The sequence below is a fragment of the Enhydra lutris genome, unplaced genomic scaffold (assembly GCF_002288905.1).
Source record: "Enhydra lutris kenyoni isolate GAN:26980312 unplaced genomic scaffold, ASM228890v2 scaffoldscaffold90, whole genome shotgun sequence".
Taxonomy (NCBI): Eukaryota; Metazoa; Chordata; class Mammalia; order Carnivora; family Mustelidae; genus Enhydra; species Enhydra lutris.
Genome location: NW_019154174.1, coordinates 4283819 through 4297456, shown reverse-complemented (window position 1 = coordinate 4297456; position 13638 = coordinate 4283819). Strand labels below are relative to the sequence as shown.

The following is a 13638-nucleotide window of genomic DNA, read 5'->3' as shown; positions in this document are numbered from 1 at the left end:
ACCGTTTGTTTCCCTCTGGTGTTTTAAAAATTAACAACCACATTAAAAAAACAAAGCAAATGGGAGATTTCTCATAAAAATCCAAAGATTGGGCATGTGGCTGTAGCAGAGGAGTCCTCCTGCTCTCGGTGGGACACGTGACATCTGCGTCACCCACTGCATCCGCTCTTGTGCCCATCTGGGCTTGTCCCCATCTGGGCTTCTGCCTGGCCTGTGTGGGCCTCCGATTCTGTCCAGACCGGCCAGCTTGGGTCAGCTGCAGCCCGGGGAGGGGGAAGCTCGCCCGTCAGGGATAGACCAGAGCCACTTTGCGTCTAGCAGATGGGCCGTCAGCCCCCACAGACCCCCTTCATATACTCCCGGAGGATCCCTTGGGGGGAAGTAGGGGGTGTGGGAGTGGGGGCTGCCTCTCGTCTCCACGGTAGATGGCCCACCTGTGTTCAAAGGCTGAGATGAAGTGAAATGCACATTAATAGCATCAACAGTCGAGTTCTGCTGAAAGGCTTAGTTTTCTGTGATGACTCACGTTGTAATTCGGGATGCCGCCTGCCCTGGCCCCTTTGTGACAGAGGGAGCACTGATCCACAGAGCCCTGGCAAGGGGCCGGGCCAATGGGTGGTGGGTTTACTGCACACACAGGGACAGTCGACACACAACCCATCACCAGCCCGGTAGTGTTGTCATAGGTCTTAGGACCCTTGGTGCCTGTGGCCGGGACGCCAGAACTGTGCCAAGCACAGTGAAAGAAGTTCTGTGTACTGCCATTCGAAGGAAGGCCTAAAGAGCAGACGTTCTAACTAAAGTTAGATTAAAATACAAAACAACAAAAAACTCTGTGTACTTGGAAATGGCTCTCTAAGCAACAGATTCAGGAAGAGTCCGTTATTCAAAGCCTATTCCCCCCAACCTCTCCCTACACCGTTAGCGGTCTGAGCTCATCTACCTTGTCATGGAGCACTGCCATGTTTCTCTTCTTGGAGTCAGAAACTTGAGGGTCAAGGCGTCAGGTCACATTGTTGATGATGATTGAGATCTTTTTTTTTTTTTACCCTTAAATGGGAAAAGTCCAACAGAAATGTAGGATAATACAATGAAGCCCATCGCCCAGCTAAAATGGCAACTCATGACTAATCTTGTTTTATCTGCACATCTGCTACCTGCTTAAATGCATATTATTTTGAAGTAATTCTCAAGACATTATTGCGTATCTAAGCAAAAACTTTTTTCTTTGAATGAACGCTCAAATCCTTTGTCACCGCACCAAAAGCTAAATGCCAGACACACCGCAGTTCCAGTCTGTACTTCGTAGCTGGCTGGCCCTGGGATCTTGGGTCAGCCCCGCAGCTCTGTGACTCACCGTGTCCTCTGTGGAAGCTCCCAGAACTGCTGTGTCCCAGCTCGCCTCCGCGGCTGCTCACGAGGCCCTGATGAGATCATGAGGGGGTGGAAGCGGGGTACACGGTGAACTGATGCACAGATACAGAGGACTGCACATCAAGCGTATTTGTCACATGGAAGGCCGCTCCCTCCCTCCCTGCTCTTCCGGGGCCGTTCACTGACCAGACTTCGGAAGCGGCATTGTTGTCCGTTCCCGTCTTTCTCCCGCGTGGCTGAGTGTGTAGAGAGCCCTTTCCCAGGCATTTGATTAGAAGGTCACAGGCTGAGATGTGACCACTTACTTGCACAGCCTCTCTGACCCCGTGTCCTTGTCTGCCAGCCTTTCCCAGTCCAGCCCCCCCCCACCCCTCGGCCCGGTGTGCCCCAACTCCCAGGTCCGATCCAGGGCCTGGCCCGCTCCCTCCCCAGTGCCACGCGGGTGGGCCACCATGCTGCCCCAGCAGGTGAGGGGCCTGTCAGAGGGCGAGTTGGCCCACAAGTGGTTTGGTCCCTTGGGGTCTTATTTTTTGCTCTTATTTCCTCTGCCTAAAAATAGCATTTTCTATCTATAGTTGCCTGGTTTGGAACAAAACTATTTGTTGCTCAGAAGTTAAGGCAGCAAATTTCCTGAACGCCCGCCGCCCCAGTGTGTGGGGAGCCCCTGTTCTGGTAGCCTGCTGGAAAGCAGGGACCCTGATTAGCAAGAAGAGGGCTGTCGGTTGAGCCAAAATTGACTTTTAATAGAAAAGGAGAGAATATATACAGCAGTGGCCATATAAAGCAGTCTCAGAATGAAGCAGCCGCTTGTCCGCGGAACAGTGTCCCCTTTTCTGGGCTGCTTCCCCAGCCCGGGGAGTGCCCTGAGTCCCCTTTCTTTAATTGTCCATTCGAAAGGGCATTTCCTGCTAAAGAAAAAGCCATTCTGTCCTCTCCTGGGCCTTGGCCTTTCAGCCCCCACAGGCAGGGCATGTGTTCTCAGGAACGGTTGCTCTGCTCTGGGGAGGCCCTGTGGCTTCGTGCACCGGGCTCAGGATGTGGGGTTGGGCAGGCCTGGGTGCCCTTGCTAAGTGATGGGGACTCTCCCCAAGCCTCTCTCATATCAAGGTGATATCGGTGACTCGCAGTCGCCGGTACTGATGATGTGAGGCGAGCGAGCGAACAGTGCCCCACGCACACTCCTGTGAATCCCAGCCGCTGGCTTGCAGGCTGGCTGTTTGTAGCTCGTCTGCAATGACTTTGCCCCAACCCCCAAGGAAGGCCCAGGGACACCCGGCTCCCAAGAAGAGACGATCCAGGGGGCTCTGAAGAGCTGTAGACCTGTGCTTAGCTTAGACATGGGGCTGCGTGCCCTGGGGTGGGGGCCTCCTGCTCTCGGAGAGGAGACAGTGCCGGTGGGCCCAGGGCCTTGCTTGTCACATAGCTTCTTGGAGCAGGTCCTCCCGTCGTGCTGACCGCAGGTCTGATCAGACGCAGGCACCCCACCTCTGATCCAGCTCAAACTGCACAAAATCCGGCAACTTTGATACTAAGCTGAAGCCTCTCTTTTTTCTCGGTGGGTTTGGGGTGCTGAAGGGAGGAGTGATGTTATTAATTCTCTTAAGTCATCAACATGGTGGGACTAAGACTGGAAGTAATTGCCTCCAAAGTGTGTGGTTCAACCTTTTATCTCACACACTTCATCATGACCCTAGCCTTACAGGATACTGGGGCCTGAGGGATCCTCTGATCCTCCTTCGGCCCAGGGTGTTCGTACAGATCTGCAGACGAGAGCTTCTCCACTGCGGCTTCAAGAGCAGGGCAGGGCACGGGGGCGCGGCCGTGCACACAGCTCCTCAGAAGACTGGAGGTCTGGAATCCCCCATCTGCTGTGCCCGTGACACTTGATGGGCCTGTTGGGAAGCTTGGTACCAACCAAACAACCCCAGTTCTGGCTGCCTTTAAAAGAACCATGTCGGAAGGGCACTGGGGACAGAGACACATAGGACTGGTTGACAGCCAGGGGCCAGGCTGGGGAATGTGCAGGACCCAGAGGGCACCAGGACGTGGGACAAGCGTCTGGCCAAAGCCATCTTCCCACCTTCCCACTTCTTGGTGGCTAAGCTGGAACCACCTTGAGCTCTCCTGTTGTCCCTTTTAGATTGAGAGTGTCTATCCGATAGGCTGGGGCCACTCCTCCTGACCTCAGATTGGGGCCTTCAGCTCCCTGCCTTCCAGTTCTCTGGATATGGGTATCTGGAATTATTTTCTCCCCAAATCATACTTTTGAAGAAAGAAAATTAAAAAAAAAAAAAAAAAAGCTAAGATCTGGTTAGAGATGGAAATGGCTATCAGCAAAGGTTACCAGGTGACTCCATGAGTGGGGCAGCCAGATTTGGTGACTGGAACAGCCAGGTGATTGAGGAAGACACTGCTTGGGAGCTGCAGGAGGCCAGGGCACGGGAACCTCCCCTCGGCTGGTCTGGTCCATGACTGGGAGGAGGCGTGTCCAGGACGCTGGGGGAGTGGGAGACTGGGGGGTTGGAGTGAAGGGTCGTGCTAGAGAGACGGTCAGAGGGATGTGTTTTAGACTCACAAAGTTGGAAGTGAGGCAGTCGGTGGCCTTCAGGGATGAGAAAAGGGTGAGACTCACCGGGGGTCCTCCAGAAAGGTAGGGTGGGCCTGGGATGGCACCACGGCGCCATGCTGATGACCTCAAAACTCAAGTTGGGTAGAGGGTGTTCCTGAACACAAGAGAAGTATATTCTTTTTTTTTTTTTTTTTTTTTTTTTTTTAAGATTTTGACAGAGATCACAAGTAGGCAGAGAGGCAGGCACAGAGAGAGGAAGGAAGCAGGCTCCCCACTGAGCAAAGAGCCCGATGCGGGGCTCGATCCCAGGACCCTGGGATCATGACCGGAGCTGAAGGCAGAGGCTTTAACCCACTGAGCCACCCAGGTGCCCCAAGAGAAGTCTATTCTCTTACTTAAGGAGGAGATAGTGTGGCAGAGGGCAGAGAAGCACGCACAGTGTCAGCGGTAGGCAGGGGTGCAGACATGCCCTTGACATAGGAGGCTGTGTGGTCAGAGAGAAAGTGAGTTCTTGAGAAGGTGGCTGGCTCCTGCAAGGACAGCAGTAGGAAGTGTGTTTTTTTGTTTTTGGGGTATTTTTGTTTTTGGTCTTTTAGGTGGTTTTTGTTCAGTGAAAACAGGCATGTTTCTGAAAAATGAGAGTGGACAGCACGCTGGAGGGATGGGAGGGGGGAGGGCATGGAGTGATGAGGTCGCTGGAAAGTCTGTCCTACGGGAGGGTTTGTGATCTGCCCACAGGGTACCTTTTTCTGAACGATACCCAAGAGTGGCCTTTTCGGTGGAAAATGTGCATTATCACTTTCAGAGGGAGGTGGGACTTGCCATTGTGTCATATTGGGTGGACGGAGCAGCTCCTGCTCACGAGGAGCCCTGTCCCCCCCGAGGCTGTGCTCCCGAAGGCCCCACAGCTGTGCACCGGCTTCCCAGGCTGGGCGCTGCTGCAGCAAGGGCTTCGCACCTGCTGAGAAGCTTCCTGGCCATCCTGCACTGGCCCAGGCCCCCCGGCCGTGCACGGCCCTTGGTGTGGAAGAGGAAGGACAGCAAAGGCCCGGTGTACGGGGGGCTGCAGAGAACATTTCATGGAAAGAAGTGTGATTTGAGTCGTCCTCCGGAACGAGTGGGCAGGAATGCGGGTGAGGAGGAGGGAGGCCTTTCGGAAAGGAAGGGCTCGAGGGGAGGCAGGAAGTAGTACCACCTGGGCCCGCCTCTGCTCCCAGGCGCTCGGCAGCGGGGGCCACATTCCAGCGTCATACTGTCTTTGCGGTTTGTCCCACGTCTCTGTACCGCCTCATCACTGCTGACTTTTTACTGAAAGGGCTTTTTTTTTTTTTAAACTTTAAACAAGTTTACTTAAAAAGGAAGATTTGATCCCTGCCGTGATTTGCATGTTGGAGTGATTGTCCTGGTCTTGTCATTAGCTTTTCTGGGCCCCTCTGCCTGTATCACGACTCTCCCTTGGATGGTCCACGTGGTTGTGACCTTCACTGCCACCAGTGTGACTGGTCCTTTTCTTTTCAACTTCAACAGGCCTTGGGTATACAAGGAAGTATCTTTCTCTGTGCGGAGTCCAGCACAGATAAAGTGTCCTGGGCTGACACCTTCATCTGTGTCTCCCTCCTAGCAATGGCCTTAGCCATCAGCTTGGTGGCTGTTCTTCCAGGCCTTTCCTGCAGTACTTCATGAGTTTTCTCGTTATTTTTAACATAAGTGGTATCATACTGTTTGTATGCTGGCTGCTTCTCATAAATCTGTTGAAATTATCTTAATAAGTTAATAAAACTATTAGGAAAAACTTTTTATTTGGGGCGCCTGGGTGGCTCAGGGTTAAATCCTCTGCCTTTGGCTCAGGTTGTGGTCCCAGGGTCCTAGGATCGAGCCCTGCATCGGGCTCTCTGCTCAACAGAGAGCCTGCTTCCTCCTCTCTCTCTGCCTGCTTCTCTATCTACTTGTGATCTCGATCTGTCAAATAAATAAATAAAATCTTTTTTTTTTTTTTAAAGATTTTATTTATTTATTTGAGAGAGAGACAGTGAGAGAGAGCATGAGCGAGGAGAAGGTCAGAGGGAGAAGCAGACTCCCCATGGAGCTGGAAGCCCAATGTGGGACTTGATCCCGGGACCCCAGGATCATGACCTGAGCCGAAGGCAGTCGTCCAACCAACTGAGCCACCCAGGCGTCCCTAAATAAATAAAATCTTTAAAAAAAATACTTTTTATTTAAAAAAGTATCACAGTACACAAGAGGGTAATTCCAAGACACAAAGTTGACCGTGTCCTTTCTCTGCTTCCGACTCTGCAAGGCTCCACAATGCGACCTTCCCCTGGGCTGCAGGGCCCTGTGCGTGGGGCTCCTGCCTCCTGCTACAGCCTCAGTGGCCCCTGGCTCTCTCCTGTCCCCAGCTCCCCTGCAGCCCAGGGATGGTGAACGCTGCCGGGGTTCTGTATGTGCCCCCCGTGTATGGACTGGCAGCCTCAGGACAGTGGAGGGGGCTTCCCTGTGCAGCCCCGGGAAGCGTGGAGGCAGGACAGCATACATATCTGAGCCCAGGCTCTGGCCATGCTACTGGGCTCCCCTCTGCTCACTGTGCCCCGGGGGTGCAGTGTGGGTGCGCCAGCCCCCTGGGCACCTGGGCCTAGCTGCCCATCTGGAGAATACTGGTGCCTGCCTCAGAGGGCTGCTGGCAGGACAGACTAATGGCTGGAAAGTGCCCGTGCAGGGCCTCTCCCAGGGGTGTGCCCCATGTGTGCTGGTGCTCTTACCCTGGTCTGGTCATCTTTGGTCTTCACCACTGCCACCCCACTCCTGACCGGGAGCCAGCACGCAGGTTGGCATGGGAGTGTTCGGTACATATCTGGATGGCGGATAAAGGGAAGAAGGTAGAGAGAGAGAGACCCAGCGCGGGTGAGGCTGCGCAGGGCCAGGCTCCTTGTGGGGAAATGTGCGGAGAGGGGTATAGTGGGTGGCAGGGGCAGCAGTGGGGGCTTCCAGCAAGGACAGGAAGAGCTGGGCAGGGTCAGACACCATTCACCCTCCATGTCTGAGTACTCGAGGAAGGAAGAAGCCACATGATTGGCACTGACCCAAGGGGGCTGGGCCTTCACCTGTTCCTGGCTTTCCTGTTATGGGCTCACGTGGATGGAATGACTACAACAGTCACACTTTCTGGATACCCACTGCCCCATCCCGCTTCTCTCCAGGCACTGCCGCCGTGGAGGAGCTGGAGGACTTTATCAACAACATTAACAGCGTCTTGGAGTCCCTGTATATTGAGATCAAGAAGGGAGCCACCGAAGACGACGGGAGACCCGTTTACGCACTGGTGAGTGCACGCCGGCGCCCTCTTGTGGCGTCTGTGCAGAACTGCGGTGGGTGGAGGTGGCAGTGCCCCGTTCCAGCAGCCCTGCCGTGGGAGAGACACAGACACACCCCACTTAGCCCAGCCACCCCGCCTACCGGGTCACCGGCGCTGCTGTCAGTGTCCTGTGCCGTGATCAGGGCCAGGGGCTGGCACCTCAGTGCTCACTTCACTGCCCCACACGGAGCCCCCTGCCCAAGACGGGTTTTGTTTGTTGACAGCTAAATGCAAGAAGTACCCTCAAATGCGTGCAATGCTAGCATCAAAGGGAGGAAAGTGGTTTTTCGTTTGGAATAAAATGTGGACGCTGTGAGAAGAAAGAATGTGTGGGGCGCTGGGACTGAGAGCCATCTGGGCCTCCTGGCCGGGGAGCGAGGGGAGAAACAGGCGGGTGGAGCAGACAAGGCCCCCAGGGTGGGCCAGGGCACTGCCATAGGCCCATCTAAGGAGACCAGGCTCCCACAGCCAGGCCCACGTGAGAGGGGCGCGGCCAGGCGCTCACACTCGTCCAGGCCAGAAGGGCTGTGGTGTCAAGTAACTACAGATACACTGGATTAGATCGGTAAATCAGAGCTGTTCACTGCTGGACTTGTCAGTGCCTTTTGCACGTGACTCTCCATTCAGTGTGCAGACAAGTTCCCCAAATGTATCTGGGTTTGGAAGATAGTACACAACCTTCGGAGTTCTAAGAACCTCTGAGAAGCAGACGTGCTGACTGAGCTAGAGATAGAGGTCTATCACATAGGGACTGGTCACAGATCCAGCTATGGCCGGCAACCCCTGGACACCAGTGCTCAGGTACCAGTGAGGGGCCCAGCCTGACCACCATGCTGACCTCTTTTGTAGGTGAATCTGGCAACGACTTCTGTTTCCAAAATGGCCTCAGATTTTGCAGAGAATGAGCTGGATCTGTTCAGAAAGGCCGTAAGTACAGTGGTTCCTGTTTAATGGCCGGGCTTCTTCTGGGGAACCTGCTGTCTTCCATCATCAGAAATGGAAACCGTGATCTTGGAGGGTCACCACTGCTGTCCCAGGTGGCTCTGTACGGGGGGTGGGGGTCACAGAGCAGCTCACTGACGCCTGGTGATGATGGGAGGGAGCCACGGAAGGAAGAGCCTCTCTAGGTTTGAACCGGATTGGCTTTGCATGAGGCCTCTGGGTGTGCAATGCGGTCCACCAAGTATTACTGCCTGGTAACAGGAAAGCAGCAGCAGCGAGCTTGCTAGAAAGGCTGAATCCCAGTACCCCCGCCCCAGACTGTTGAATCTCGGTCTGCATTTTAACAAGGTGCCTGACGGGCCTTTTCCACGGTCTCGTTTGAGAGGCGCTGCTGTCTCCCCAGCATCAGTGCGTTGGCTCAGCCTTCCTGTCACTCGCCCGGCTGAGCACTGGCCACCACAGTGGTTCTCAGCCCTGGGGGCACCTTCTAAGGACCAGGACATAAAGACAGTTGAGACATTCTGGCCTCATCCAGATCTGGCCAATCCCGGTCTCTGGTGACTAGTCTTAGAACCATTCCTTTCTGAGCCCCCTCTGGGGACCGTCAACTCCGAGAGTGCCTGCTTCCTGCCCCTCCCTGGCTTTGCTGTCCTGTCCTGTCTGCCTCCAGCTGGTCCCCCACCCCCGATGCCTTTCCCACAGGTGTGGTGCTGCCTCCATTCATTCCCCAGCTTCTCTCCCTTTAGGAAGGTGGGGGGCGAGAGAAGATTCTTGATTTGGGCACATTAAGGTCATTCATGTGGCGTGATGTCACAGGCTGAGCACCGAGTCAGAAGGACTGGCTGTGGTTATGGCTGTTGGTGCCCTATGCGACCAGCTTCCTGAAAGAGCGTTCTGGGGGTCCAGTTCTGCCCGCGGTCGGGAGCGTTTTGCTGCCCCCTCCCTGCCAGGATCGGGGTTCTTGCTCAAACATTGCTTTTGCCGATTTGATGGATAAACGTGGTACCTGCTGCTTTTTTCCAGTTGGAACTGATTATTGACTCAGAAACGGGCTTTGCGTCTTCCACAAATATTTTGAACCTGGTTGACCAACTTAAAGGCAAGAAGATGAGGAAGAAGGAGGCGGAGCAGGTGCTGCAGAAGTTCGTACAGAACAAATGGCTGATCGAGGTAGTGTGTCCGCTGGTGCCCCAGCTCGGCTCACTGTTCAGATGACAAATTTCCCCCCCAAACCACATTGGATCTGGTGGTTGTCCATTGAGCTGGGCCGTGTCAGGTGCCTCACCGGCTTTCACGCTCACCAGGACCCTATGGGAAGGGCTCGGAGCCTCCTGCTCGTTCCCATGAGGGGCCCACAGCGCCGCAGCTGGAAGTGCAGAGCAGGGACCGCACCCGGGCTTGGGGCCCTGGGCGGCAGATGTGGGGCGGAGGGCACGGCTCTGGCGTCAGATCTGAGCCTGGTTCCTGGCCAGGGCAGCTGGAGCCCCTCTTCTGTGAGCGGGGAGGAGTCCTGTCCCCAGCCCGGCAGGAATGGGACGGCCGATGTGCAGTGCCTGGTGCCGGGCTCCCAGAGGATCGCTGTCCTTGTGGTTCTTACCGTCAGTGTTACATGATTCAGGGCCTCTCACTTAGACGCTGGCCGGAAGGAGCCAGGAGGACATGGGGGCAGGTGCTGGAGAGGAGCTGGGGATGGCCGGGAAGGGACCAGATGGTGCTGACATCCCCGTTTCTAGACCCCGTGGCTGCCACTGCTGACTGGAGCAGAGCAGATGTTTCCGGGCTTTTCCCACAGAAGGCAGTGCTGTTGCCAGGAACCCCGAGGCCGGCTGGCCCCGTGCTGACCCGACCTCAGCCGTGGCCCTAGTGCCTATGTCTGCACCCGGCGTGCTCAGGGCAGCCTTCCACTTCCTCACGCCGTGGTCAGAGCCGCAGCTGGGGGCCGCTGCTCGTGGTGCAGTGCTGCACCACATCCCTTCCAGGGAGAGTCTGCCTCTGGTCCCCAGAGCTGTGGCCTGAGTCCTTGCTCGGGGCCCACTGCAGCCTCGGGTCTGCCCCCTGCCCTGTGATGACCGAGAGCCCCCTGGCTCTGGTGCTGAGCCGGACACACCGCAGCTGCATGGCGTGGGTGATGTCCCCGGTCTGGCGGGGGTAGAGCCCCATCTAGGCCCAGGCTTGGGTCACAGCAGCTCCTAATACCTGCTGTGTCCTGGGCTCTCTTCCTCTGTGGGGCAGGCCCGGCAGGAGGGAATGTTCTTGGGCAGTGCGGGTGCTAACCCACTGAGCTACGACTCCTCGTGCCTTACCGCCCTGTGGACGCTCCAGCCATGTGGCTGGGACCAGGGCTGGGCCCGGAGGGGACATTCCAGGGGGACGGGACTTACTTCAAAATTTCTCCCAAACAGATAAGATGTACTTGCTCCTCATGGGGAGGTGAGGAAATCTTGGATTTTCAGGAGGAAACACACCGTAGTCACCTGCTGGTCCGCCCCGGAGCCATGCGCTCCATGCAGCCGAGCACCCTGCTTTGGCCCTGCGATTTGTCGTGCACACCCAGGGCACAGACAGGATTGTGTCCCGGTGGCGGGGTCTGGGGAGGCGCCCAGGGGCATGGAGCCTTGGAGCATGGGCCTCTGCTGACGGCCGCACCTCCAGGCCTCAGGGGCCACTGCGTTGCGGGGCCTGGGAGATCTTGGGAGGTTGGGTCTTTGGGGTTAGGGCACCTGGCCTGCCCTCCCTGTGACAGGGTCCCCACAGGATCGAGCAGGGTCATGAGCGATGAGGACCGGCACACAGTCCACGTTTAGTAAATGTGGCTCGGGCCTGACCGGGAAGGTGAGCTTGTCCGGTGGGGCCTCGGGCATCCCGTGGTCTCGGCGCCGGGTCGACCGCGCCTTCCCTGGGGGTTTCATCGCCCGGCTGCCGGGCGCAGAGCCCCACACTAGGCCCGGGGACACGAGCAGCACCGGGCCTGGCGCTCCGCCTGGGGCCCATGGTCTGGGAGGAGCCAGAGACTGGGCAGGCAGCTCGCTGAGGTCCAGCTACAGAGCAGAGGAAACGCAGGACAGCTCCTCCCCAACCGAGGCAATGACCCTGGAGCTGAAGGCGGTACAGGGATACAGGAGGGCTGCCTGGGGGAGGAGAGGAAGGGGTGAGCGCTCGGGTAGGGGCTGTGCCTGCGGGGAGGCCCGTAGGGGGTCTGTGGCCAGGCTCGCTCGGGGGGCTGCTGGCATCTTCCCCCACCCCCGGTTCACGCTTGTGCGGCACAAGTGAGGTGCCGAGGTAGGGGCACGGGGAGCCTCACCTTGGCTTCCTTTTTGGTCTTGGCCTAGGTGTTCCCGGCTTGCGGCTGTGCCGAGGGGCCGGCGTGGGCACCTGTTGGCCGGGGCTGGTGGAAACGGGCCGCGTGAAGGGCATGAATCCCTGAGCAGCTCCCTGGGCCGTGCGCCTGCCGGGCGGGCGAGGGGCTGGCGAGCAGGGGGCTGAGCCGTTGCCGTGCCTCGTTCTGTCCTGCAGAAGGAAGGAGAGTTCACGCTGCACAGCCGGGCCATCCTGGAGATGGAGCAGTACATCCGGGAGACGTACCCTGACGCCGTGAAGATCTGCAACATCTGCCACAGCCTCCTCATCCAGGTACCCTACTGGCGGGCTTGGCGGGGCCGGGTGGGGGGTGGCCAGAGGGCCTCCCCTCGGCTTCGTCTGGGACCAGCATGCACGTGCCTACCTGCCCTCCCCCCGGTCCCTCAGCTCTAGGCCAGGGCTCTCAGAGGCCGCATGTAGCCCGTGTCATCCTGGCGCCGGCGTGGGAACGTCTGCCCGTGGGGACTGCTGCTGTTCTGCTCTGCGCAGCCTGCCTGCCTGGTGGGGCTTCCCTGCGGGCGGCCAGCGCCGGACGCCTGGGGTTCTTCCCCGACTCCTACCTGTCCTGTGCCGTCAGCGGCGCTCCGACGAGCCTCTCTGCACAGCTATCCTGGAATTGATGCCTTGGGCTGGCTTCCCGGACATGCAGTTTCTGGCATGGCGGACACGTTTTCTTAAAGCCTTTGCTCCACATTTCCAAATGGCCTTCTGGAAGGCTGAAGCCATGTGCTCGGCTCTGCACGCTCTGAGGGCCCATGTGCACTGGGAGCCCGAGTTCCTGGGGTGGCCTGGCCCGTCATTCACCAAGTTCTGCCCATTAGAGTTTTGTTTAAGATTTTTATTTGCGAGAGAAAGAGCATGGTGGCGGGGAGTGGGTAGGGGCAGAGGGAGAGGGAGAACCAGGCTTCCCACTGAGCAGAGAGCCTGATGCAGGGCTCGATCCCAGGACGACTCATGACCTGAGCCACAGGCAGCCGTTTAACCTACCAAGCCACCCGGGCGCCCCGCTGTTAGAGTCTGGAGTGTTCTCCATCTACATTCGTTTCTCAGAACGAACGTACGCACAAGCACGGGCACAAGCCCCTGTGCTGAGGGCTATGGGGTTCTCCTTGTCCATCTCAGGCCTGGAGGACAAAACCCTGGAGCCTGCTGGACCTTCTCCTCACCCCTGTGGAAGGGCTGTGAACTCGGAGGGGTGCACGAGGCTCCATGGCTATCCCCTTGCTGGTTTCAGGGTCAAAGCTGTGAGACATGTGGGATCAGAATGCATTTACCTTGTGTGGCGAAGTATTTCCAGTCCAATTCCGAGCCACGCTGCCCCCACTGTAATGACTACTGGCCCCACGAGATACCAGGTTCGTGTCCCTGTGGTGCTGGGGGGGCTGCACCCTGATCTCCGGGAGGGGCTGATGGCAGGACTGAGGGGACACCTGGGAATGAATGGGGAGCGCTCAGGCAAGGGCTCCGCACATGCAGGTCTGTGTGAGCAGGACCCGACACCCCAAGCTGAAGGGTCTCGTGCAGTGTGCGGAGGCCTTCCCGCTCGCACACTTCCCGGGGCTCTCAGAACCCAGGTGAGCTCCCAGGGATGGGAGCGTCTGGTCTAAACAAGGCCCTCCACCCTGGCAGCCATCCCTGGGTGGGAGGTGACCCCCGCCTTCCTGGTGGCAGCGTGGTGGGGGGTGGGGATCTGCAGGGAGGGGCGAGGACAGAGCCCTCGGCAGGAGGCACGTAGCTACGGCCATGAGCTGCTGCTCACAGTACCTTCTGGTCTTTTCTGTGCCCAGAAGTCTTCGACCCCGAGAAGGAGCGGGAGGCTGGGACGTCCAGGGCCACCAAGAGGTCCTTGCGGTCCCGGCAGCACTAGCTGGCGCAGTGGGGGACCGCGGGTAAGCCTGGTTTGGGAGAGGAGCGGCAGTGTCGAACCCCCCTGCTTTACGTTCACGTGTGAGCAGGTTTGGAATAAAAGTCACCGAGGAGTCCTCGCTGCAGCCTCGGTCTGTGGTCGCGCGGCCCCAGGAGGCTTCCTGTGGTGGCTGGTCCT

The 13638-nt window shown here is 57.6% G+C and overlaps 2 protein-coding genes across 7 annotated transcripts in view; one reads left to right on the top strand and one right to left on the bottom strand.

Moving 5' to 3' along the window:
* Nucleotides 1-13638, top strand: part of LOC111162297 (NSE1 homolog, SMC5-SMC6 complex component) — a 71353-nt gene that overhangs the window by 55556 nt on the left and 2159 nt on the right. For 3 of the 6 annotated variants that reach the window (XM_022526612.1, XM_022526613.1, XM_022526607.1), the window contains exons 3-8: nt 7141-7262; nt 8145-8222; nt 9261-9407; nt 11751-11867; nt 12829-12949; nt 13382-13573. In XM_022526612.1, coding sequence (XP_022382320.1) covers nt 7141-7262; nt 8145-8222; nt 9261-9407; nt 11751-11867; nt 12829-12949; nt 13382-13461 — 665 coding nt within the window. In that variant the 3' untranslated portion in view covers nt 13462-13573. Of the gene's footprint in view, nt 1-7140; nt 7263-8144; nt 8223-9260; nt 9408-11750; nt 11868-12828; nt 12950-13381; nt 13574-13638 lie in introns of those variants that run through there. The other 3 variants (XM_022526610.1, XM_022526609.1, XM_022526611.1) reach the window with 2 other exon arrangements.
* Nucleotides 9457-12932, bottom strand: LOC111162298. Its single transcript, XM_022526614.1, has 4 exons — nt 12869-12932; nt 12155-12404; nt 11539-11744; nt 9457-11365 (listed from the first exon to the last, which is right to left on the bottom strand). Exons 2-4 carry the CDS (start codon nt 12349-12351, stop codon nt 11004-11006), a joined length of 765 nt encoding a protein of 254 aa, XP_022382322.1. The 5' UTR covers nt 12352-12404; nt 12869-12932; the 3' UTR covers nt 9457-11003.

What these genes read in the sequence shown, in the direction of transcription:
- LOC111162298 (XM_022526614.1), bottom strand. Translation starts at nt 12,351, where the DNA reads ATGGGCCCTCAGAGCGTGCAGAGCCGAGCACATGGCTTCAGCCTTCCA. An exon ending in CCGCTGACGGCACAGGACAG is followed by an intron (nt 11,745 to 12,154) that starts GTAGGAGTCGGG and finishes TTCCTTCTGCAG; the next exon opens with GACAGAACGAGGCACGGCAA. An exon ending in AGACCAAAAAGGAAGCCAAG is followed by an intron (nt 11,366 to 11,538) that starts GTGAGGCTCCCC and finishes CTCCTCCCCCAG; the next exon opens with GCAGCCCTCCTGTATCCCTG.